We start from the raw sequence: 26,898 nt of genomic DNA, 5'->3' as shown, positions 1-26,898 counted from the left end.
AAGCAAGGAATCTATATACATGCACTTGCATGATAAACTTCAAATTTAAAAATGATAATTGGAGATGATTTTCCCTTGTTCTTACAAAGACTTAAGTTCTCTTTTAAAGATAACTGAAAGTATGACTTAGTGTTCTAACAGAAGTAGTAACCTGATAGCTACTCCTTGAAATTAAAATGACATCTTTGTTCACTTATTGTTACTGAAATAAGCTTACTAACTTCTACAATATCATAGACTTAAACCAATGAATTAAATCAAGTGGTTTTAATCATTTTTTTTTTTATTAACCTTGTCCTTTTTTTGCCTTAGGACGTCAACGCCTTTGAGAACAGAATGTTAATGCTTGATGGGATGCCGGCAGTCAGAGTCAAAACAGAGCTGCTGGAATCTGAGCAAGGGGTAAGCAGAGGTTTCTGTGTGACCTCACTGCAGCACTCTGATGACCACTCCTAAGCTCTTCTGTGGTTAGCTGTCCCTCCTGTTGCATTGTTACTTTCTTTTCTCTGTTTTTCTTAATTTTTTGGAGCTCAGTTTCTTGGGACTTTTACTGGTGAGCGTCTACTCTTCTGGGAGCAGAAAACACAGCTCTGCAGAAGAATTACTGAAATTATCTGGGAAGCTGAGATGCTGATGTAATTTTATGATCATTAAAAAAGGTGCAGCTTAAAATACCAGGAAAGAATAATGGATTTTGATAAAGAAGCCAAATTCATATGTCTGAGAAGCCCATATGTGTCTGTGCTATTCTGCTGTCTTGGAATATTTATCTTAATGATGTTGTTTTCTCTTTTGTGTGCTTGTCCTATTTTCTGTTTATGCAAACCTGCTCTCCTTCTGGTGGAATACACTTGTTAATCATTATGAAAAGAGGACCAGAATCTTCATATGATTAACACTGGTGTCATGTCAGCTACTGAATACAGGACGAAGACGGTGAATAAGATTGTAAATTTTTTGCAGAACGACTGTTTGGCATGAGATTGATTTTTAGGAAAATGGAAGACCAAGTTTTTGCACATATTAAGAGTATTTTCTTACATAAGTGGTAACAATTATATCGGGGATTGTAGATTAGTATGCGGGCATCTATATTTAATGGATTTTGTGTTATCATGAGTCTTTATTTCCTTGTGTGCATTTTATGTAATCCCAAAGAATCCAAACCACCTTACTGCTCTGAAGACCGATGCCCCCAACAAGTAGAGAGAGCATAATAGAAGCAGCAGTGCTATTGCCTTGTAGGGATGGGCTTTTGCCACCTCCTGATAGTTTGCTTTTTTCCTTCCTGCTATTTTCTCAATTATTTAATTGACAAATTATATGGATGAGAAGGAATTAACTTTCAGGATGACTTTAATTTGGAAGACTTGCAGGGAGGTACCAGTTACTCAGGATGTTTTTGAAGCTTTTAAGTTTTAGAGAAAAAAAAAAGGACATTTAAAGAAGTTTTTGATCATCTCTCTCCCTTCTTGAGAGCAGCTACCCTCAGAAAATGCTCCAGTACAGTGTAGTTTGAGGGAAAATAAAAGTTGGACTGTTCTATGAGCCACAATAATGAAAAGAGAGAGCCATTAGAGGAAATTTTTATTACTTTTTTGCATGCTTTACATTATGTCTTTTGTATGTAACATAAACCTTTATATTGTTCAGAAGATGTTTTATTGGTGTTTACCTGTGTCTAGTTTAAAATAAATTCTGTGCATGAGGCATATTGTTGGGTCCTTTTTGAAGAATGTTTCTTTTACCAAAGTGTGATTTGATTCTGGAAGACTTACTTGATGTCTCAGGAACTGGGAGGAAATCAACAATTTATGTAGCTTTAAAAAATTCTTTACATTTTTAAAAATAAAATTTTATGGACTTCTGTGTAGGCAGAAAATGATGTCATCTTTTTATTTTCCGGTGGCTGAGCCACTGGACAAAGAGCTTGGTTTGATTTGGGATTTTTTTGTGTTTTGGTACTAATTAAGTAGTGTCTGGTCAAGAGTCTCCAGCACCTTTATGACTCTTCATCAGGGAACAATCAATAAATAGAAAATGAATTCACCAGTTCACTAACAGAGGAGCTAGCTATTAGGATGGCAATTTTCCAGCCAAACAGCTAAAACTCTAAAGGGGAAGGTGGTTGAAACAGATGTTTAGCATGTGCTTCAGAGACTGTTTTGAATGCATAGATGTTGGTAGACATAACAGGGACAAGTGTTTGAAGGATGCGATTACTGAAAACAGCACGTGGAGCTGTTTGGGAAGATGAATATCATAACTGGGAAGCATGAAATGGAAACTGAAGTGTGATCCAAGCAGTATGAATTTGAAATTGCAATGTGTATTTGTGGTGTTATAGCGCCCAAAGTCCTTAGAGTTGCAATTCTGTCTCAGCAAATGGGCATACAGAAAGATGTGATTTCTGCTTTGGAAATTTGCAAACTAAGATGGCATTTTGAGTCTTCTGAAGGTAATGGCTAAAGCCTCATCACTTAGTATGCTGAATAGTAGGCAAGGCTAGGCAAACTTTTCCAAAACCTGTGGGAAAACAGATGCATTTTTTTGTGTTCCTGCTTGGTGTCTGATTTTGGCTCTAGGTTTGCTGCAACGGCAAAAGTGAGTCATGATTTAAGGGTTATGACAAGAAAGTTTCATCTGTGGTTATGGGATCCTGAAGGCCGTGTCAGTCTGAAGCCGTCAGTGGCCCTTGACCCAGGGTGGTTGAGCACTGAGCGAAGAGATGAGAGAGCATTGAGTTGCCATGTCTGGCTGATAAGGCTTTGGAAGACCTGAGATGTTATAATTTGATCTTTTGCCTGAGAAGGGCTACAGCACCACTTTGAATTGTCTCCTGTGTAAGTCTGAGCCTATATTTCATATAAACATTTTGATTTTAAAACACATCATGGTGAAGAACCTGCTACACCTATGCTAATAGCTATCTATTCATGTTGTGAAAGCATATACCTAATTTTTAATTTGAAGCAGCTTTTAACCTTTAGTTGGTTCTTCACTTAAATTGTTGCACGTGGCTATGGTGAGATAGGAACTATCTGGCCATATTCACTTCATTAATCAGAAATTCATCTTCCCTGCTCTGGGTAACCTGATTTTCACTAGGTATTGTCCCTTGACCACATGTGATGTGCTAATGGTAGAAGTCATGATGTAAATGAGAACCACTACAGAGCAAATCATTGAAGCAAGACTAGTGTTTTCTGCTGTATCTGAATACCAAGCCAGGCAATCAATCCATCCATTGTATTCCCATGTTGCTTTTGATTTTTCCATTAAGTCCTTGATATTTTTTGTAGGAGAGGTTCTGTGTAACATAAGGTTTGTCTCTGGCATCTGTGCACCACCTCCAGGGTCTTGCTAGGAGTTTTGTTTAGTTTCGTGATTTGTCTGTGTCTTGCAGCGTATTTGAGTGCTCAGTGTCCAAAAAGGACTGATACTTCTGAAAAGTTTTTGCAAAGTGTTCTTAAATGGCATCTCGGTCATAACACTGCAGAAGTGTTATGTATTTAGAGCAAGCAAAAGTGGATTTAAAATGCAATGCAGCAGAAGGAATAAATGAACAGCTGAAGTTTTAGGGTAGCCCTGGGAGAGTGATGTCATGTGAGCTACTCCCAGTGCAAACCAGTCCAGTCTCCAACTGAAGCTGAAAGCAAATTGGAGCTGATGTCTGTGTTTCAGCTATGCACCATGTACTAGTTCCTTTGAGCCTGTGAGTAGGGGAGAGGTCAGAACTCAGGAGCTAGAGCCTGCATCCGTGCCATGAATACAAAACTTTACCAACCTGGGGTTAAAAGACACTGAATTCAAGTCAGATGATTGTGGAAGAATGGGATTTAGGCAGCCAGTAAGGGAGGTATGTGCCTTGTGAGATACAGGTGACTAGGCAAATTTGGAACAAAGGAGTATTTGCAAGGGAAATGGATTTTCTCCTTGCTTCTGAAAAAGTTAAAACAGTTCTGCTTTGTTTTATCATTGTCAATTGAGAATAGTTAATGATTTTTAGAAGGCCATCAGCATTAGCAAGAACAGATGCTTATTTTTCCAGTGAACTACTGTCCTTAATTTTTCACAGGAGATTTAATGCAGACTATTGTTTGAGACTTCAAGAAGACACAGTGCTGCTTTAATGACTTTATCACAAATGAAAAAAAGACATTACATAAAAGATATCACATTGCCCTTTAACAAGGCTTCGTTATTATCTCCCCTACTGTGGAACAGGAGCTAGCATTGCTAATAAATTGGTAGAATTACTTTAGAAATGTGAATTTGCTTATCATTTAATATCCTCGAATGACCTACAGCTTTAGATCTTCTGGTCTGCTGTAAAATTTTTGTATGCCAGTAACCATCTTCAGAGAAGGATGTGAAGAAAGAAGGTGATTCCTCCCTGTGTAGGTGAAGGTGGGGTACTTCAGCAGGGGGAAAAAAAACCAAACCACTCTTTGGCTGTGCCAGAAACTATTTTGAAAAGTAATCCTCCTCATTGTAAAATTATACAGAGGCTGGATTAGTTTGAATGGTAGTACATATTGGGTAGCAAATTTGTTAGCTGATGGCTACTAGGAAGAAGTTAGGATGGATAATGTTGACTGGCTTCAGTGTGAAGTCTGAAAGTCTTTCAGGTCATTGCAGGATGTGGCCCAGTTTCTAAAAGCTGGTAAATGTGTCTGACATAGACACATAAAGTTACGTTTTCTGAAGTACTGGCAGAGTCAGGTCACAAACTTCTGTTAAAAGGAGATATGAATGTGGGACATAGGTTTCACATTTAGTCTTGAAATACAGAGAATAATGAACCTCTAAATTTCATGAGCCTTTTTGTTTCCAGATCTGCAATCTCATCCATTCCTGTGCCTGCATTTTGTTCCTTCAAATTATTATTTGAAGATTATATATCTTACTCTAAGTTCACGTGCTAGTTCTGTTTGATCTGTCTCCATTCCCATACCTTATCATGGCTAAATTATGAAAAGAATGACTAAAATGACATAACCCTTTAACAAGCCAATATTATTCTCTGTGTCTTTCATCTCCAGCTAAATTATCTTGTCATCTCATGTCTGAAGAATGCTATCCATGCTTATATTGTTATATACATAAACATATGCTGCCTCAGCCTGGGTAATAGTGACAGAAAATCTGTTTTATTTTCAAAGATTTCCTATTGAAATTCAATTGAAAATAGTCTCAATAGCAAAACTTGCTCCTTGACTATAGGGGGAACCGTTTTATGTTGATTCATTCATTTTATGTGTATTCTTTCTGTTATTAGAAGAAAGAGAACTTCTGGTACTTGCTGTTGTAATTTATGAATCTCTGCACAATTCCTTTTTTTTTTTTTCTGAATTAATGTTTAACATGACAGATTTGGGGAAACAAACAGCCCATGAACAATGCACATGCATCCATCTCTCTTCTGCGAAGAAACTGGCCCTTCTTTCTGTTGAGTTGTCTTGTCTTGCAATAGATTATACTTGGGGAGTGTAATTGAGGTGTTAGAAAAACAACTCATAGGATTCATTAGTTTACAGTACCATAATGACGTTCCTCAGAAAGAAGTCAAGATCTGATCCCAAAGACCAGCAAGTACATAACCCTACAGGGCACAGGGCATGATGCAAACCCATGTGAGACATGCCTGAGGGGATACAGTTATATTATTCCCCAAGCACTGCTGAAGGATATGCTTGTGAAGCATATCCCAGAAGGCTGTACCACAGCTTAATTGGTTGGATTAATTAAGCCAGGTGAAGCTGATAAATAGTTCAGGTACTGGTTCACATTATGTGGAAGCTCACATGAAGAATAAAAGTAGCCACCTCTTACAGCTTTGCTCACAACCTACTGTTCCTGCTGTGTCCGTTTTCCATGAGTGAATGACATCAGGGAGGTAGTTAACTATATCTGAAACTAAGTCCTGGGACACTTTTACTGCTTCTGGAGCCCAAACCTCCTACTTTGGTCCTGTTTCTGAACTACTGCCTGTTGAATGCTGAGTATTTACAGTGTTGCATGTGTTCCTTACTCCTTTTGAAGTCAGCCTTCTTATGGAACAGGGAGCTAAGGGATTTTTCCACCATGGTTGTAGATGTGGTTTATTTGGGGGGGATATTTTTCCCCAGGGATCAGACAGACAAGGAAGTGCAACAGAAAGGTAATAAGAGATTTAAGACTAATAAGAAATGGTAGCTTAACCAGAGCATTCGACACACTCACTGTCATGCTTGTCAGACAATCTTTTTGCCAAGTTAACTGAGTTTACGGAAAAAAAAAATGCAGGTGAGGTTGTAAGATGTATGGTGCTGTCTGAAATTCTCACTAACAGAAAGATCCCAGATCCTCTGAGACTTAATTTACTGACCACTGTCTGCCATTGCATTCCTTTCCTAGGCAGTTAAGTTGGCTGTCATAGAGCACTGTAGGGAACATGCTCTTTATTCTGGCTGTTATAGTTTGTTGTAAGTATGGTAAGAACAGGCAGATTTTCAGTTGTGGGTGAAGAATTCATTGCACTAGGCACTATACAAATAAAGAGTGGTCCTTGGGTATCTTGATTTAATCAGAAATTGTGTTTAGGCACTGATTTAATGGGCATCTTCAGATAATAACCATCACATGTGTTAGGAATGTAGTAGCAGGTTTAAAAGGAGTGAAGCAGAGGAAGGTCTGTGCTCTAAACAGCTTGTGTTTAGCTAACAGTGCTATGCCAGAAAGATGCTTCCCATATCTATAATGATAGAAAGGTTGGGAAAAAATGATTTAACTTACTAAAGATTTAGATTTTTTGAGGATGTACTTGGTAGAGGAGAAGGGTAATATTTTATCTGCAAGACTGTTAAGAGTTTCAAAGAGAATGTGTGATACTACACACAAATTAGCATAATTTATTCTATCAACTGTAACCGTATTACAGTTATACAAGATATCATATTGTAAATTCTGAATTGGTAAGAGTTTTGTGTGTTTATATGGACTGAAGAAATAATGTTGGCTTTGGGAGAAGGAAAGTCAACCCTTTGATTTGAGCATAGTGCTGAAGTGTGCCATGAGGTTATAGTTTGGTTGCCTTTTATCCCCAGTCAATTATTTTGTGAGCTCACCTTGAAGCCAGTCTGCTTTTTTGATGATGTATGACCTCTCTGCTTGCTCTGCTACCAGAGTTTATGATGGGGATCTTATGGAAGATTTATTTAGCTGAGAAACCCTAGCAGTAAAGAAAAACAAGCCTGGTACATACAAGCTGTGTATCTGTCAGTTACTGTGAATTTCAAAATCCACATTTTGGATTGAAAATTGTTTGTTTTATAGAAATATAAAAGGTCAACATTTGCTTTACTGTGTTAAAAAACAGTTGAAAATGTGAAAAAAGTGTGGAAGAGACATTTTCAACTATCAAAATCATCTACACCTACATCATTCTCAAATAACACCAGTTCCAATCACCCTTGTGTATCTTCCATATTGTATTTCTTTGGAGAATCCAATATCCATGTCTTAATTGTAAATTTTATCTAGTTTGCAGTCATAACTGAGGAAATTGGTGAGGTACAGATCTTTGTTTCTTGCATCTTACAAGAAAGGTATTAACGCTGTAGTAGTCACAAGTGCACAGACCATCAGTTCTGTAGTCTAAAGTCCTGTTGCACTTCTGCACTGAAACTCAATACGAGTCTCCGTTATATCATAATATAATGCAGCTCTAAGATACAGTAAGGTAATTTTTAGACTTCATGCAAAACAATTATTGGCATCTAAAAAGCAGTTGCTCTTCTGATCTGGTGACTTACCTAGTAGGGAATCTGAAGTTTAATTCAGCTTCTAACTGCAGTGAAATTCAATAGGTTCCACGTGAATGTAGTCGCTCTGTTCCTATGGAGAAACTGATGAAGGTGAGCTAGTTAATCCCTCTTTTCTTTACAGAATACCTACCTAGAATTTTCTCATATTTGCCTCCACCTGTGATTATGTATATAGATGGATGGTGCAGCCTGCTGATGCACAGTAACTTCTTCATGGTTCAGAACTCCTTATCTAAAATGTTTTCCTTTGAAACATCTCAGCGAAATAATGGTACATCGCAATATATTTAATTTTTTTCACTAGGAGAAAAATTAATCATTACATTTCATCTTGTTCTACTCACTGCTGAGCTTAATGTTTTGTGATTTTTGGGGTTTTTTTTTAAGGCTTGTTAGAGTAGTCAGTTCCCTGTGATGGTCTGTATTTTGTTCAACAGTGCATGTTGCTCTGTTCAGAACGGAAGAGAAATGGAAGTGAATGGGCTCTTGCCCTTTCCCTTTGTTTGGCTCAGGATGATGTGAAATCTTTTCAGTATTCCTGGTTCTCACTTGGATAATTGCTATATTTTATTTCCTTAAGGACACTGAGATACTTGAAGTGAGAAGTATAGTATAAGTGTGTGTTGCTATCATGTTTTTATTATATACTGGCTAGCTTAAGAAAAACAAGCTTAAGCCAATATAACTCAATAATTTACAGTATCACAGAACACTTCAGCAGCATGAGGCAAATGCCACTATGCTATGATAGTACCAAAATTATTTTAATCTTTGTTATTTGTTATGAGAAGGGATTACTTCTTGTTTGCACTTGTTTGTTGGTGTTCTCTTAACTCTTCTGTTTGAGGTTGCCTTATAAATTGTATTTTTAATGTATATTTTACTCTTGTTCTGTATCCTGCTGGGAAGTACTGAGAGTGCTGTGTATTTTTTAGCATTATTGGCTTTTTTCCTTATTCCTCCCTGTGGAGATGAGCCCTTACATAAATTACTTTAAGGATCCTGTTTTCTTTATTTTATTTTTAAATTATTTTTTTATTCCCTTTCTTCACCACCCTCTGCCCTCCTTTATTTCACACTGTGAAGATGAGCATTTAATAAACTGTTATTTAGGGGGCATCTGCTTTCGCAGATATCCTTTTACAAATGTTGTTATTACTTAGTTGCATTGCTTAAACACACCAGAAAAACATAGGAGCCACAGGCAAAGAAAGCCAACAACAATGAAAGTCAGTCTTCATCCTCCCCTGCCTGCACAGGGCTCTTCCCTGTGTCTGCTGTTGCCCAAGGACGGAGCCCAGGCAGGTGAGGCCTATGGCAGCTCCCCACAGATCAAGCGCCAGCTCACTGGGGAGGGCAGGGAGCGAAGGTCTCGCAGGAGAGGAGAGGCACTGAGGGAGCAGTGGGGGAAGAACAGTAAATCTTCTGAAGCAAGGCTCATGTCAGATCAGCTTCCTCAGCTCTCTCTTCTCCAAATGCCTGCAGTCCCCTTGTTTCTGAAGGTTTGACCTGCATCCAGCCTCCTTAGGCTGCTCCAACAGCATTTTTAGCCCCTTTTCTGCTTTCATAATTTACACTAGAGATTAGTATTGCTACTGAGGCAATGACTTTGGCTTTGATCCTTACCTCAGATGCTGTGTATGGAGCTTTTGTTATTGTGATAGGTGAGGTACTGGAAATTCCTTTGCAGTCACATCAGTTTGTCCTTGAAAGACAGCAGCATCACCCTCTCCTATCTGGGTTACAGATATGCTTGGTGATGTTTTCATTACTGTAGGTGCCTTCCTCAAAATCTGCCACTTACTTCAATAGTGTTGCCAGATGATTTGGATACAGTGTGGTCATACTGTCTTGGTAGCTCTCAAGTATAGTGACTCCAAATTTTCTTGTCCCCTTTGCTGCATTTATCTGGTGGTTTTGCTCTTTTAATGCTGAAAAACTGTTTGTGAACAGGAAGGTATAAAGAGAAAGATAAATTGTGGACTTCTGTTTTGTGTGGTGGAATGGGGAATTCTTGGTGAGGAGGGCCAACTCTTGACTGAGGAAGGAATGGTAGGATTAGGTACTGTTAGTGATATCAAATGCTTCACCCTGGGTGCAGCTATACTGGCTGTTCGCAGTCCTGTTGTCCTCCTTCACAGTGCTCAGAAGTCTGTTCCCAGAGGACTCACTCTGTGATTTATTTTTTTGTGGACCGAAGGAAGGCTTACAGGGCTGTAGTGCCCCAGATCACCTTTTTGGACTGTTCTGAAAAAGAGTACGCCATTTGCTTTCTTCTGCATGTTGAGGATCTCCCACGGTCTCCAGGACCTTTCAAGCAGTGTAGAGAAATGTGCTGCAAGGGCATCAGCCAACATTTCCAACAGCCCTGCATGCAGGCAGGTGGGAACCATGGACTTGAGTGAGTTGCGTCTTCTCAGGTAATGCATGGGATTTAGTCCTCATTCATGACTGGAGGTTCTTTGCCTTGAACTCTGTCTGTAAGCATGAAAGCTGCACTGGTGAAGGCTGTTGTAGAAAAGCCTTGTCCTTCTGCCATTAACTCACATTTTCCTTGTCCAGCCTTTTATTGCTGATGTAGTGGTGGAAGTTGTTCTTATTGCCTTTGATAACTCCCCACAAGTCTGAACACTAGCTAAGCTTTGGCTTTTCTGGCACCACCTCTGTGTGCCTGTGCTATTTCTTGTTCATACTTTGCATCTCATTCCACTTGCTCTTCCTGTTGTACTGACTTTTTACACCTTCGATTTTTCCATCATGTGTTCCTCATCTGCCAACTGAGCTCCTGATACTTCTTCCTTTTATGAGCAGTGGGATCCGGTAATCTTGCACTTGAATGTTGTTCTTCAAAGTCTTCTAGTTTTCCTTGCTCTTTGGCCTTGTAGAGCTACCTCCCATAGGTTCCCACCTACCTCCCTGAAAACTTAAGCTCTTCTGTAGTTGAGGGTCTAGATGGATCTGGACTGTGTCTCTGTTACCTGAGGAGAGTGAGTAAAGACAGTAACTCCCATTAATTAAAGGTCATTACACCAAAGCTACCACTAATACCACAGCTCCAACCCATTCTTCCTTCCACAGCAACAGCGGTCATTTTGGTTCTGCCCTTATGGGACTTCACAAGAACACCAGACTGACCAAAGTGGATGAGATGAAAGGTTCTTCTTACCCATACAATGGCAGCTCATAGCACATGCCTACAAAAACCCCAAGCAAAAAACAAGCACATGCAATACAACTGTGGTACACACTCCAGTATCTGTCAGTGTGCAGACTGGGGACCACGTGAGCAGATATTGACCTTTAGTAAAGCAAATTGTCACTTTTTTTGAGCTCCACAGTGGTTTTCTTGATAACCAGAGGTTGTAGTGTTGGTTTTGACCTGTAAAAACCTTAAACTGTCTTGCACCTGCCTACTGCCATCCTGAGCCTATAATAAGAGCTTAAGATTTAGTGATACAGATGGAAGCATCAAAGAGAGTATTTGCTGTGATAGACTCTTGCTTTATTTTCCCATAAGTCATAGCAGAACAGAGTTGTGGATTTTTAGGGAGTCCATGTTACAAAGTTTCTGGGGAGGACAGAAGCTATGCTGTTGAGAACACTGTGACATAAAAAAGATATTTTTTTTTTTTGTTTCTGCTGCTGGTTAGTGTGGAATGGTGCTCTGTAATAACTTCATGGGACTACAACCTTAAGTTTAATAGGTTACTTAGGGCTTGCATACTAATATGTTGTTGTCTTGTTGAATAAAAAGCAGATGAGTTACTAATGTCATTAATAGCTTTCAACTGAAACAACCCCAACCTTGTGGAAGTACTAGTGGTCTGGGCTGTGGTTTTTATGGTGAAACATTGATTTGTGAAGCTCCTGTCCGTTGTTAAGCCTTCTGTGGTTGTGCTAGTTCAGACATGTAGGGATGTGCTCTAAACCAGAAAGAGAGGAAAAACAAAGCTAAAACACCTTTAAGTGTTGGGGTTTTTTTTTCCCTCTAAATTCAGGTTATTTCACAGATGCAAGTTGGGGTGTTGGTATAAATGGATTAAAGTGTTAGCTCTGTAAGAGCCACAGTTCTGTGTGGTCTCCAGGTTAAAACGTGTTGTGCACTGACAGCACATGGCATGGAAAACACTATTGATTTTCATGATAGAAACCTTTGAAAATAGCAGACAGAAACAGAATAGAAGCCAGAACTATTCTAATTGACTTCTGAATATTAATTTTTACAGAATAAACTGGAAAAATCCAAAGTGGAAAAATAAGGTATTACTGCTGCTCTTAGAACACAGTTCATACTTTGGCTTATTGAAGCTTGAGGGTTTTTTTCCATTGTTTTTATACATGTTGATTTTCATGAATGAATGTAGGCTGAATGCCTTGTCTGGAACATGAAATACACTTAATTTTTTTCTATTCAGAGTATTGATGGGATAAAGTGGCAATTTAAGACAGCTGCTACTGTAAATACGTGTGTTGTTAGTATTGAATACACAAACATGAATTTATTCCTGGTTTAAAATTTCATAAATGCTTCCAGCCTACCCAAGAGCAGTACTTAAGTTTCATCCCACTTTCATTGTCTACACTGGAACCTTACTGTTGTCAGAAAAGGGTCAAATATTTATCAAGGACTGAACAATAGAATGAATGTCTTCTCTAGAAATTTGGTAGCTTTAAATGGATTATATATAAATAACTTGCAGCTTCCTGTAAATTAGTGTTTGCAGGTTAAACCCCAAGTTAAAAAGAAACAAGTGATGCTCAAAATAAATGTAAGTCACATATGCAGAGTGAATATTCAGCATGCAGCAGAAAATGTGGATATTTGCGTAGTTTTTAAGAACAGGAGTAATTGTTATTTACTCATGGCACCAACTTAGGGCCAGTGTACCGTGCAAGAACTTTAAATCTATAAAAACTGCTACCATAATCTCTAGAACCATGGAAGTATATCAAAGCTGAGAGAAGAAGCTCATGAGGTTCAACAAGGGCGAGTGCAGAGTCCTGCACCTGGGAAGGAACAACCCCATGCACCAGTACAGGCTGGGGATTGATGTGCTGGAAAGCAGCTCTGCAGAGAGAGACCTGGGGGTCCTGATTGATAATAAACTAACCATGAGCCAGCAATGTGCCCTCGTGGCCAAGAAGGCCAATGGCATCCTGGGGTGCATCATGAAAAATGAGGCCAGCAGGCTGAAGGAGGTTCTTCTCCCCCTCCACTCTGCCCCAGTGAGGCCTCATCTAGAGTCCTGTGTTCAGTTCTGGGCTCCCCAGCTCAAGAGAGACAGAGAATTTCTGGAGAGAGTCCAGTGCAGGGCCACCAAGATGATCAGGGGACTGGAACATCTTTCATACGAGGAAAGGCTGTGGGAACTGGGGCTTTTTAGTCTGGAGGAGACTGGGGGGGTTCTCATTAATATTTACAAAAATATCTAAATGGTAGGTGTCAGGAGGGTGGGGCATCCCTTTTTTTTTGATGGTATCTAGCAACAGGACACAGGATAATGGGATGAAACTGGAACACAAAAAGTTCCATTTAAACATAAGAAAAAAATATTTCACCGTGAGGGTGACAGAGCAGTGGCACAGGCTGCCCAGGGAGGGTGTGGAGTCTCCTTCCTTGGAGGTCTTCAAGACCCGCGTGAACATGTTCCCATGCGACCTGATCTAGGTGGACCTGCTTCTGCAGGGGAGGTTGGACTAGATGATCTCTGGAGGTCCCTTCCAACCCTACCATTCTATGATTCTATGAAAGTCTTAAAAATAACTGGAAGAAATTAGTGATTACATTTCTTTGCTTTTTAAAGCAATGTATTACATGTCTATGATTCTATATTGTATATGGTGCTTGTTCGTAATTTTGGTTTAACTCTACTATTAAACTAATGCACTTCCAATACATCCTACAACATGAGATGTTTTTGTGAAGATGTGAATTTTAAATATTCTTTATGGGCTGTTTTTGTTTATATCAAAGGGAGGGAAGTTGTGAAATGTGTTTGAGACTGTTTATTGTTCATTGTGTAACCCCTGTTTTTTTAGTATGTTCCTTGACTCCGGAGGTTCAAATGATTTTCAGAACCATATAATCTCTAAAAAGATACATGTTTTTTTATTGCCATCCAGTAGTTAATGATGTGTGCAAATTACATTGGCAAATGTCATGGGAGTGCATACCATGCTAAAATAACTTTCTGCTTAAAAATTCCACATGTAATATCATTAGATGGGTTTGCCTTAACTCATTTTAAAATAAAGGAAAAATATTTTCTTCCCAAGCGATGACAGAGGTGACAGAGGTCAGGAGCTGAGCCTTGGCCACTTCTGTGTGTTCAGTAGTTGCTCTTCACATTGAGTGTGTGTTCCTGAGCTGCAGCTCAGTCCGCAGCTCTACTGCAGAATGTGTTTGCAGAGAACAAGAGGACTGTGTGCACCTGTGGATGCCAAATGGAATTTAATTAAAGGCCTGAGTTGGGTATGGACAGTAGTGGCACAAAAGTGTGAAGAGGAACCAGGGGTGCTCTCAATTCTTGGGAGCTGAAAGGAGGCAGAGGGATAGAAATTCAGGGTGGGAATAGGTTGCCATGACAACTAAGTAATTTCAGTAACAGGAGGAAACTGGTAATGAGTAACTGCTGAGTGGGAATTTTAAGAGGAAAAGATGGCCTATGAAAAAGCATAAGGTTGCATTTTTGATAATTGACCTTTGGCATCCCCCCAGTGAGATCCTGTGCTGGCAGTCTCTCTGTGGGAGTTTCCTGCTGTCCTGCAGCAGACCCTCTGTGCCCATCTGCTGACCTGGGTGACTCTGGCCCACAGCATGGTGATGGGCAATGGTGCCAGTGCTGCACCCCCAGCTGCAGGCTGGCCCCAGCCCCGTCGGAATCATTCCTTGAGCAGCTGCAAAAGCCAGATGAGTGTTGCACAAGTCTATCTTCCCTAGTAACTGGTTTGGGCTGTCCTTTTAAATTACTGACTAGCATATTTACTTTTTGTCTTCCTTGTCTCTTCTAAGACAATGTGAAAATGCTGAAGAGGAGAACTTTTAGCACTGGCACTTCTTAAAAACAGTTATTTCTAAACTTTGATTAGCCAAGTGTCCTGGAAGATGGTCATGTACTATTTGTGTTTGGTCTGTAGGTCTATAAAACCTGACTTGAAAAAAGGAGAAGGGAAATAAAAATAGTCAGTGAAGCTTTATCTGAAAGGCTGAACTTCTGTCTTGCTCATGTGTTGCAAGAGGACTTAGCAGTGAAAGGCTGTTGCGTTGCTGTGCCTCCAGTGCCCTCAGAGCAGTGTTCAGCTTGAGCCGTGAGCTGCATTCAGACCAGTACTCACACTCATAGGGTTTGTGTAGTTAGGATCTGAGCCACCTCTGGGGTCAGAAGCAGCCAAATGGTGTTAGTAGGGAATATCTCTGGATCAGTGGGCCCCTCCTGAGTTCTGTGTTGCTGCAGCTAGGCTGCTGCCAGGCGCTGGTGTGGCTGGGTAGCTCTGCCATGTACCACCAGGCCTCTGCACTTTTGCAGATGGCTTGTGCTCCTCTGCTGCATTGTCTCAGTTCCGTAATCCTTCTGTTGTTTTGCTTGCAGGAAAACAAACCTCAGAGCAGCAGGTAACAGGACTCTTCTACATGTCTGTACTGATGTTTTAAATTAATACCTCTGCTTTTTCTGTCAGAGTAAGGCATTGCTTTGGCAAAATGGCTGAAGAGTGGTGTGGTGGCTTCTCTAGGCTTGTGTTACCAGAACAAGAAGATGAGTGCTCACCAGTCTTAAGATTTAATACTCTTTTATAATAATAATAATCTTGCTGTTAGTTGTAGTGGAGGCTAGACCAGGCATTGGAAGAGGTTGTCTCATTCCTTCACTTTTCTCACTCCCTCCCTTTCCTGACTTCTCAACTGCCTTCCTTGAGTGGGTGCTAGTACCTATGGGATCATTTGGAGGTTTGGTTCAGCTTGCCAGTCTGTCCTAAAGGAGTCTGGGAAAAAAGATGTCAATAATCTTGGCTTTCTGACTTTAGCAAATGCAAGAGGAGTCTCGAAGCAGAGGGATTGTGCAGGGAAGGGCAAGAGCGGCAATAAATGCTTGGATGTGTGCTACCCTAACTGATGGGTCATGCTTTTAGTTGTGCCATGGGGATGAAACCTGTGGTTTAGGCTTCACCAGACATTTGCAGGTGCTATTGACATGAACAAGGCGGGCATCTTGATTCCAGCAAAGGATGACCAAGTGATGTTACATGAAATAACAGAGCTGCAAAACAGTGCAGCCTGCCCTGGTTAGGATGTATATGCAGACTTCCCAGCAACTCTGTTTTCTTGATGAAATCTGCTGCCATTTTTTCTTGTTTTGTTTCTAAAGCTGTTTTTCTGACCATGAGAGATTGTGCATGCAAAAGAGTAGTGGTTTTCAAACACTGTGGAGAGCTATGTCTGAAGCTCATCCTTCGTAGAACCTTGGTGAAGACTATGCTGTTTCATCAACCTTCTGAGCCACACAAGGACTCACAGGATCAAGGCCTCTCTCTGAGGCTGATGTGTCTGCATGTTAGAAATCTTGGGAGCATGTCATATATTATTAAAAAAAAAAAGAGAGAGACTGTAGAGTGGTACAGATCTGTTAAGATTTATTGTATCATTATGTCATGTGAAACAGTAAGATCATCTTGGCATGACTGTGCAAAAACAATGGTGTGAGAACATTATTTATTTTGATGCCCTGCTGATTGCTTCTAGACATTGCTGGGAGCCACAGCATCCTCAGCAAGGAAGTCTTTTGTTTTACATAGATTCAAAGATAGAAATTTCAAGGAGGAAAGCTTGATACACATCACGTTTCTTTATTCAGTATATTCCATAGACAGGATGTGTTCATCTGTGAGTTAATGAGACTCTGTAAGTGGGAACAGTTTTTCCTGCTGATTTCTCTTTACTTCTATAAAACCTGGCAGAAAATAACCCTGAGCAGATGATTTGCAAGTTTACACTAAAGAAACATAAAGACCGATCCCTTTCCTTACAGATCTGGAGGAAAAACAAACTTCACACAATATATTCCACCTCTTCTGAGAGTTAATGAACCAGCAGTTACTGCCAGAACAGGAGAGACACACAGCTCAAGCTCAAGATACAACTTATGACATAATTCTGTTTGTTCTAGGATTATTTTTTGGAGAACATTATCGAGAACTAATAATACAGCGTTAATGTAATCTTAATATGTATCCTAAGAAAGGAACTTGAAATTAAGCAGCTCCTTATTTTTGTATGAGGAGTTTCATAACCTGGAAACAAAGCACCAAACTTGTGATATATTACCTTGGAGAGAGCCTAGTGCTAGTGGAATGACTTAAAAATTACAGTTATTGGCTAATATTGGGAGGTATTTGATCAGATCAGAGTTGAAAAATCAGTTATAATAATGAACAGTAATGTTCTTGTTACATTTTCTTACAGCGTAAAGATTTTTAAGCATTTGCAGCGTGCAGGCTTTTCAGTATGAGCTTCATCAATGCATAAGACTATTCCCATTATGCCTTTCTTGCTCCCAGTATTTTGTTTATCTGTAGCACATTGGTGTATTTCCATAAATACTTCTTGAAATTCACTCTACCAATTTGTTCTAAGCAAAAAGGACATAAACCAAAGCTTTCCAAAACAAAAGCCAACCCTCTTCATATGAGATACAGATAAATGTATTCATTACAGCCTAGCTCCAGTTAAAGGCTCACTCTAATTTTGAATTCACAGGGTGTCTTCTCCCAAGTAAATCGTTTAGGCCACTGCTACTCACCACTTCAAGCCTGACCTTGAGGAAGTAAAAGAAATTCTCATCATTCTCATAAGCTCAGCTGGGCCAAGGAAATCACTCTTGTCATGAATGCTCTGAACATCTTAATCTGGTCAAAATTTTGCTGGAGAGCCTTATCTGAGTTCAGTTGTCAGAGAAGAATGTATGGAGGAGAGTTTATCTGGGCTAACCAGCCTCTAAGTCAGTAAAGAATTCATAGATGGAAAACAACTGCTTCCATTGTGCTGTGATAAGAACAAAATGTCTGTGCTTTTTGCAAAACACAGGTATTTGTTTTGTTACTCTTTCGTTGGGATGAGATGAATGTTGCACTAGATGATGTTCAAATGAACTTTTTTGTCTTGAATAGAAAAAATTATCTTTACGTCTAATAAGTGTGGTCTCATCTTTACTGTGTTGTACTGAACCTTTGTCATATTTCCTTGGTCTAAAAATAAAAACATGCTCAAAATCTAACAGTCAACCCTATGTGTTTCACTAAGCTTCTTAAATCCAAGTGCAGCTTTTATCTTTTAATACTTCGACACCAGAATAAATGTTCTGTAGATCTGTGATTCTAGTTGATGCCTTGGATTGAGGTATTGGGTAGCCTCCTCGGGAGGCAGTGGAGCAAGGGGCGAGCCTGAGGGAGTACCTTGGCCGCCGGAATTACTATTGCTGTGTGGTAACTGCTGTATATTCAGCCACTGGAACAGCTTCACCTTCAGCCTGTGGAGGTGAGCAGAGTGAGCCCTGCCTTTGTGTTGCTGGAAGCTCAGAGTAGGTAGGGAAAAATAGAAAACTGTATTGAAGGGAGAAACCGTTTCTATGTCTCATACTTCATTTATTAAACCATCTCTTTCATGGTTTTGTTATTGGGAACACGACAATGTACATGCTTCACAAATTTTTCATTAGATTTCCATCCAAATGTCATCAGGCACTTTTGTGGGTGTCTGTTACAGGCCACCTGATCGGGCTGGGGAAGTTGATGTGGGCTTCTACAGGCAACTGGGAGCAGCCTCAAAATCACAGGCCCTGGTTCTCATAGAGCTTTTCAACTGCTGAGACATCTGCTGGAACACCTACATAGCTAGCCACTTACAGTCCAAGAGGTTCCTTCAGTGCATTGATGATAACTTCTTGATGCAAATGGTGAATGTGCCAACAAGGAGAGCACCTCTACTGGATCATGTACTCATCACCTACTCTGGTTGGACTAGACGATCTTTCAAAGTCCCTTCCAACCCTTGAGATTCAGTGCCTGAATATGTGACATGATATCTTGGGTGTTAATTTCCACAAAGGAGACAAGTTGACAGCAAAATAACAACCCAAAATGTTTTGTTATGTAGGCATGTGGTGAAACACTGAATATGAAAGCAGTTAATGGTTTACGCCAGGTTGTGTGGTGGCAGGCTTATTTTTTCAGAATGACTGTAACTACCACAATGAGCCAAGCCAAAGGTCCCTTTGGCACACATTCCAGTGGAGTCTCCAACAGGGGACCAAAACAGGGAAAATGAAAAAGGTGATCCTTTGTTGGACATTACTTTTGATCAGTCAGGAGTTTTTAGAATTGCTATAATTAAACCATTGTGTTTAATAGCTACTAACAGCTTCTTCCCAGTAAAACCATTTTGTCCATTTTGTAACTTGTTTATACTTCCAGTCTACAGAATATTTGTGTCGCTGTGGTGGTAAATGTAGGTTTTGCATGAAAAGCTACTTGTTTTCAGTTATTCTTTAGCTATTTTCTGCCAATTGCACTTGTGAGGAACCGTTTCCATGTCAATCAGGTTTTTGATGTTTATTATAGGACTTCATTAATTTCCAAAACCAAAGCATATTATCTATTTCATATATGCTTGAATCTTAATTTCTCAGATGATCCTTTTAGCCTTTATTGTATATTTTTCATATGCTTTAAAAAAATTCCCCACATATGCAGGATTCTTCTTCTTCAGTAAGTTAGGTATTTAAATCTTAAGTAGCAGTGTCTGAGCCTAATCATCCTTCACCTCTAGGACAGGCAAGAAAAACTGACCTCTGGCCCCCAGATTTTTCTCTACTGAGTAGGATGGATGCATAGATAACCATCACAGATTAAGGTGTCAAATATGCATCTGAAGCTGAAGGAGATGAGTCCCATGGGGGGAAGGCGAGCTATGTTGGATTTGTTCAGTTATGTGGTGGCATTTGGTTTTGCTCCCTCCTTGCATATTCCTTGCTAGTGATAACATGCCCAAATATGGTTGAGCTGATATTCTCAGATAAGTATTCACAGTAGCTTCAACATCTCTGGAGACATTTGTGTTGTCATTCATTATAAATGTAAGATACAGAGTTTTAATGAGATTTCAATCTTTATGTTGTGGTTGGCTTAAAACAGAAATACTATCTAAACACCCCAACCCCTGCCCGAAATGGAAGGGTGATTTAGTCAAGCCCTCCATGTAAGTGAAGTTCATTCCTAAAAGACAGAAGGTCTTTACCATTTTACCCATGTCTGTCTTCCATGCAGTATTTAAAGGAATGTGTCACACATTTTACTCCATAACCAGGCATCTCCTTTAAGGAAAAGTCTTGTTTCTCAAGAGAACTACTGTAACATACCACATTACCAGCAGAACCTGCTACATTTACAGGTGTGGGGAGTTTACAGGCCATCATGGTATATGTACAGGTTAGTTTTCCCACCTGCTTTACGTCTTACTACCTTCCCACTCAGTATTGTAGGTTTGTTCTGCCGGTCTTTGCGGACAGAGATCTGATATAATGAATATAAGAGAAGTCCCTGAAGCATGACTTAAACAACAGAAGTGCCATATGTTAAGTGTTCTTTAAAGGCCCAAGAATACCACGTATTAAATAGCATGACCTTTCATGGCAGTCTCTTGATTTAATTAGCATCAGTCTTCTCACTTACACAACTGCTGTATGTCAAGTGGCGCGTTCTCTCTCAGCACTGTACTCCTGAGTGTGAAGCCTTCTTGCCTAGGAAATGACACTCTATTACTGCACGTCGTGCTTTGGCCACTACCTGCTTCCACTTGTTCGTTGATAAGGAGTTTGCTTAGATGGAAAGTATATTTTAAAATATTTTCTTTTCTATGTCTGCTTTGAAATGTAAAAACCAAAACCTCAGAAACCACAGGATTATGTTTTCTATATGGAAAATGCTAGTAGGATTGTTGGCTATTTCTTTCAGTATGTGCATTGTTCTTGGCAAAGCATTGTTTGTGAAACCAGAAACGCTACCAGAAATCATTTGCTGTACAGCTAAATGCTGTTAGATTGTTTGCTGTACAGCTAAATACTGCTAGATTGTTTGCCATTATCTCTTTGTTCTTAATTGTTCTTAATTGGAACTGTATTGAACTTAGGATCTTCGGATCTTTGGTTTTCTCTTTTAATTAAAAAAAAATAATACTTTTCTGACATGCTTATTGTGCCTGCTTTTCATCAGGGATCATTTGTATGTAACAGAGCTTAAATTAAGTCAAGCCATTTACTTTCCACTGTTAATTAGCTGTTTGGTTTTAACTTCTTCAGTTTCTGAAGCATCAAGGGCAGGGTGTTCAGTGCCCATCTCCATCATTCTCCTTTTCTCCCACTGCAGTTTTATCCTTGTCATTAATACCCTGTCTGCTTTGAGTCTGTTTAGTTTGGTGGATGTGTTTTCCACATTCATGGAGCCTCACCCCTGTGCCATTTTTATGTGGAGGATGATTTCTAGAGAGGAAGGCTGGAAGAACAATTAGCACAGATCTCTACTGGAGACAGAAGTGGAGCCTATGGAAGCTCAGGGTCTTCTGTGCTGCAGGGTCTTAGCTTCTCACAGTGTCAAGGCCTGGGTCTGTACAGCATTGGGGAATTCAGTAAACTCTGAATTCAGATTGTGTCTTCTACAACATGAATCAGAAAGCTCTAATATTACTTGAAGTGTCTTTAGTGGCATCTTCCAAATGAAATAGAGCAAAGAGCAGTCCTTTGTGACAGCAGAATAACAAGAATGACCTGTTGTCTCCTTTGCCGATGGCCCTTTATCATGAATGCTGAATGAATGAAGAGCTTTGCACAAATGGTAGCTTGCGGTCATGTAAGTTAAACACACGGGAAGACATTTTAGGGACAGTGGCACACCAGAGTTGTCTCATTAATCCTGGTGGGATTGCCAGAAGAAGATGGCACTGCTGGATGCAAGTTGATTATGCAGGACTTTGACCACCTGGGCTGATGTCAGCCTCCCTTTTGCTTTGCCCTTAGGCTCCTGTTTCATTTTGTTGGCTCAGTCCCACCTTGTCTTCTTAGCCACTCCTTTCCCATCACCAACAGAAGCGTTTTCAGTGTATTGGATTGAGGAATAGATATACAGTAAAAATGAATAATTTTGGGGAAGGAAGAGGTTGTTTTCAACCTACCAGTTCCCTGGTGTTGCTGTGTAAGTCCTTATGGCAGCATGAGGGAGGAGGGAAGTTGGAAGCAGGAGGGAAGTGGGATTGCTACTTCTCATAACATCAGGGTTTAATGTCAGTTTACACTGACCTTGAGACGGTGATACAGTGCAAATGCATCTTTTGGTTAGAAAGACCAAGGTGACGAGTTAATCACTTAGCTGTTGTGCTGCCTGTTTGGTACTGGTCGTTAGCTAGGCCACTTGTTATTATATGAAGATTTTCATCCTGAAGGCCTGTTCTCAAGTATTTATAATTTTACAGTTTGCATAAAACCACATCCCTCTGCTTACTAAACAAGCTTTTTTTTTTTCTTCATTGGAGGGAATAAGATCAATGAAAAAACATAACAAAGATTGAAAGTAAGTTGTGAGGAAGAAGAGGGAAAGCTCGTCTTTTTTAACGAAAATAGATGTCTTTAGTTGTTGACTGAACCTCACGTTACTTCTGAGCAACAGTTACAGATTTTTCTGGGGTTCATGGTTGAATTTGTCTGAATTTAGGGTCAGCAGATGAAAAATAAATCCTAAATTGCTATTCACATTCTAGATCACTTGATAAAAATCTTTCTTTCCTTCTTTTCTGGAAAATTATTTTGTTATGATTTTTCTTTATCTGAGAAACTCCCCTTACAGCCTTTTCACTAGTAGATGTAGTTCATACTAAGCAGCAGCAGCAGCCTTAGCTTTATGTTTCCTGGTGTTCTCTTTAACTCTGATTTTTGTGCATTTCAGATCATATCATTTGCTTTGTGCTTAAGAGGTTTGCCCATGCTTCTTTGGACAGCGATCTCAATGATTGTCTGCAGAAGTCTTATCATCAAATACCTGTTGAAAAAAATTAGTGTCGCAATTGAAGACAGTAGGGAAAAGCTCTGATTGATTTTTCTGCTTAAAAGTTATTGACAATAGGAAACATCATCAGAGTAAGCATTTTTTTTTTTTATCAATTATGCCCTATTTAATTTTAGAGAAACAGTCAAAATGTCATAGTTAATTATGAAAAACCAAATTTTTAAGCTTGCATCCCTCACTCTTCTCAAGACCGATGGTTCATATCTTAGCGGAAGTTCATTTCTTTTTTCATTGATATGAAATAAGTAAATGGAATACTGTACACTCGGCTATGTGGGTGTGTTTTGGATCAGACCTTAAAAACTGAGATCCTGTTTATTCTGTGTGGGTGTTTGAAGATCTCACTGTTATGCTATATGCTGTTTGCAAATTGCTTAATACCTTCTACCCTTTGAGATGACTGCATTTCAGCAGTGCTATGTGTACATAGTTGCAAAATGTTTTGGGGTCCTTCAGAGCAAAAGGTCCTCCATGTGAGAATGTCAGCTGTACACATTTATTTTGCCTGTCGCTATAGTGTTCTACAATATTTGTTATTGTTTCTTCCATCTATGATTATTACTGTGTTAATCAGATAGTTTCAGAAAGCAATCATCTATTTAATATTTTGAGCTAGCATGACTGAAGTTGAAACCAGATCTTTACAATGATATGGGAGAAATTCAGTGATGAATTGCCCTCTAGCCTTCAGGAAGCACAGCGGTGGTTGGAGGCCTCATTCTTTGCTGGGAACCCTGACTTATCACAGTTACTGGTAGAAGCTGAAAGTGTTTTGGACCTCATGGAATAAAATCTGTGCAAGATCAAGCCAAGTGTTCAGTCTGGAAGCCCAGTAATTTACTCTTTTCTGTAGCATTTGTAACTTCTTGTTCTTTGGAATCCCTGAAAATCAGACGTAATATCATTTATAATAATCTGATTGGGGTGAGTTAGTCCCTAATTTGTACTAATATCCAAAGAAAAGCATAATAATAGGTTAATATGAAAGTAATGTGTGGAGCTAAAGACAGCTTGGCCTGAAGAGATTTCCATGGCAACAGAAAGGTCCCTACAGATGTCTTCCTTCTAAACTTGATGCTGTTTATTAAAGGCTGTCTGTAGTACAATCTGTAATTATCATTAGGTAAAGAAAGGTTGTGAGCGTGGGTGGACTGCTTGGCTGATGCTCTCTGACTGATTTGTTTAGCACAGCTTTGAAATACAGTTACAAAAGAATATGAAAAACCTGAGATTGTTTAGGAATTTTCTGCAGGTAAGCTGAGACTCAATTTGAGACTGTTGGCTAATAAGACTGAATATGAACAACATACACATTTTAAGGGGGTATAGGGAGAAATGTTTTCAAACTCTTTTGGCAAGATGACTAAAAGGTAAAAGAACATGGAGAGCATGCTGGATGAATTAAAAAATAGAGAGCTATAGGTAATAAGGGAGGTAATGCACAATAAAATATAATTTTGTAGACAGCAAAAAGCTTCTGTAAGCAGAGGGAAACAAGGGAAACTATAAAACTATCTAAAGGGGAGGATGAGAAAATAATGGATGACAGAAGAAGTTGGAATATGGATCGACCTTTCTTTCTCAAGAAGTTTAATTGAGATCACTGCTTAACACGGTTGCAGCTAACAGGAAGGTGGTGCAAGTGCAGGGCAGTAAAAGGAAAGGACAGTTTAAAGAATACTTTCATAAGTTAGATGCATTCAGGTGTGTAAGCTGAGATTGGAGTTTATTCTGGTCTATCCAGGTGACTAGTTAAAGCAGTTTTGAGTCCAGGAGTAACTACCATGTAAAAATCGTAAAGGACAGTTGAGAAAGAAGGAAGATGATCAAATTGCAGATTGGTCAACAGAAATTGGTACCATGAAAGATGCTCAAATGCATAACTCTTTAAGAGCAAGTGGCCATGAATTTGTGTAAGCTGGAAGTTTTAATACAGTTTTGTAATAGAGCACATAGATTTTGAAGTCTCCTAGTTACTGTACTGACGACAGAGCCAAATGTAATGATGTACTTGGCGCTGGTGAGACTGCACCTCAAATAGTGTGTTCGGTTTTGGGCCCTTCACTACAAGAAAGACATGGAGGTGTTGGAGCATGTCGAGAGACAGGCAACTAAGCTGGTGAAGGGTTTGGAGAAGAAATCTGATGAGGAGTGGCTGAGGGAACTGAAGGTGTTCAGTCTGGAACAGGCTGAGGGATTACATGATCACTCTCTACAACTACCTGAAAGGAGGCTGTAGCAAGGTGGATATTGGTCTCTTCTCCCAAATCACAAGTGACAGGACAAGAGGAAATGGCCTCAAGTTGTACCAGGGGAGGTTTAAATTGAAGTTTAGGAAAAATATCTTCACCAAAAAGATTATCAAGCATTGGAACAGGCTGCATAGGGAAGTCATTATCCCTGGAGGCATTTAAAAGGCATGTAGATGTGGCCCTTGGGGATATGGTTTAGTAGTGGACCTGTCAATTCTGGGTTAATGGTTGGACCTAATGGTCTTAAAGGTCTTTTCAAACCTAAACAATTATGTAAATCTATGAATATAGTGAGCTTGCAAAATGGATTTTATGAAATTATTGCTTGAGCCAAAGAGGTCTGGTGACACTGAAGCTCAGCTGGGATGGGGGAACAATCCAAGTGTTCCTTCTCTACTTCAGTAAGACTTCGGTTAGAGTCATATATGACATCTCAGAATGAGTCTTATTATTTACAGTGTGTGTATGATGATTACTATGTGAATGGCTGCAAACATACACAAGCACGTGATGTGAATGATTGCAAACACAGAGTAAATCATCATGGTAGACTGTCTAGCAGAAGAATATATCTAGTGGGATTGTCAGCTGGGGAGTGGCAGGATGCATCTAAATATAATCACAGGATCACAGGATAGCTGAGGCAAGAAAGTGCTTCTGGAGATAGTCTGGTCCAACCTCTTGGCCAAGCAAGACCACCCAAAGCAAGTTGCTTAGGGCTGTATCTAGTCCACATCTGCATACCTCCAATAATGGAGCCGCCACAGTGTCTCTGAGCAACTTCTTTCAGTGTTTGAACATTCTTACACCACAGATGTTTTTCTCTTATGTTTAAATGGAGCTTTCAGTATTTCTGTTTGTGCCATTGTTGTGTGTTTGCTGGGCACCGCTGCCCAGGGTAGTCCGGCTCCATCTTCTCCTTTCCATCAGATATTTATTATAAACAGTGACAGTATCCCCCTGAACCCTCTCTCCTTCTGGCTAAACAAAGCCTGTAAACTTAAAGCTGGACTGCAAGCACTATAGAAGATTGAATTAAAATTGGTGAACTGAAGGTGAAATCCAGGATCATTAAGAGGAAGGTCAATGCAGAAAAGTGAGAAATAATTTAGAATGGAAAGTGAGGTTAATAAATAGGTAGCATGAGATAGCTGAATAGAAGCAGCATTGATGGATGAACACTTGTTTAGTCTAGAAAGGAGGAAAAAAGGATAGCATTGCAATTTTTGTAAAGGTTTATTTATAGGCAGCATGATAAGTTCTTCATATTCTCTGAGGCCATGGTGAGAGGTTTAGTGTTCCAAGGAAAAACTATGAAACTAATGATAAGTGAGCTCTCTAACAGGCTGCCTCCTGAGACTGTAAAACGCTAGTTCTGAAACATTTAACAGTAAATTGAACAAACGTCTCTAAATCTATCTGGTTCAATTTTTAGCACAACAAAATTAATTAGTTTCTACCTTAGTATCACATGCAGTCACATTCCTGTGCTGCTGTGATCTTTTGCAAAGGTATTTTTAATTGTTGAATGGGACATCCTTTGCATATGTTCTAGGGTATAGTCTGTCATTATTACCATAGAATGCATTTCTTTATTATTTTGCCTAGTTTTCAGTGAAGAACTGAAGCAAATGTGAAAACCTGAATTAGCTGGCAGAATAAGTCAGAATTAGAGTGATCTTGTAATTCCCTGTAGTGTGCACACATCTGGTTAGGGGCCAACTCTGTCATTACTA

The 26,898-nt window shown here is 39.6% G+C and overlaps 1 protein-coding gene across 5 annotated transcripts in view; it reads left to right on the top strand.

The window, feature by feature from the left end:
* Window positions 1-26,898, top strand: part of KLF12 (KLF transcription factor 12) — a 255,583-nt gene that overhangs the window by 100,426 nt on the left and 128,259 nt on the right. For all 5 annotated transcript variants that reach the window (XM_061995504.1, XM_061995521.1, XM_061995492.1 and 2 more), the window contains exon 3: window positions 313-402. In XM_061995504.1, the coding sequence (XP_061851488.1) occupies window positions 313-402 (90 nt within the window). The remainder of the gene's footprint in view (window positions 1-312; window positions 403-26,898) is intronic.

The sequence above is a fragment of the Colius striatus genome, chromosome 1, assembly GCF_028858725.1.
Source record: "Colius striatus isolate bColStr4 chromosome 1, bColStr4.1.hap1, whole genome shotgun sequence".
Lineage (NCBI taxonomy): Eukaryota > Metazoa > Chordata > Aves > Coliiformes > Coliidae > Colius > Colius striatus.
This window is presented reverse-complemented; position numbering and strand designations above follow the sequence as displayed.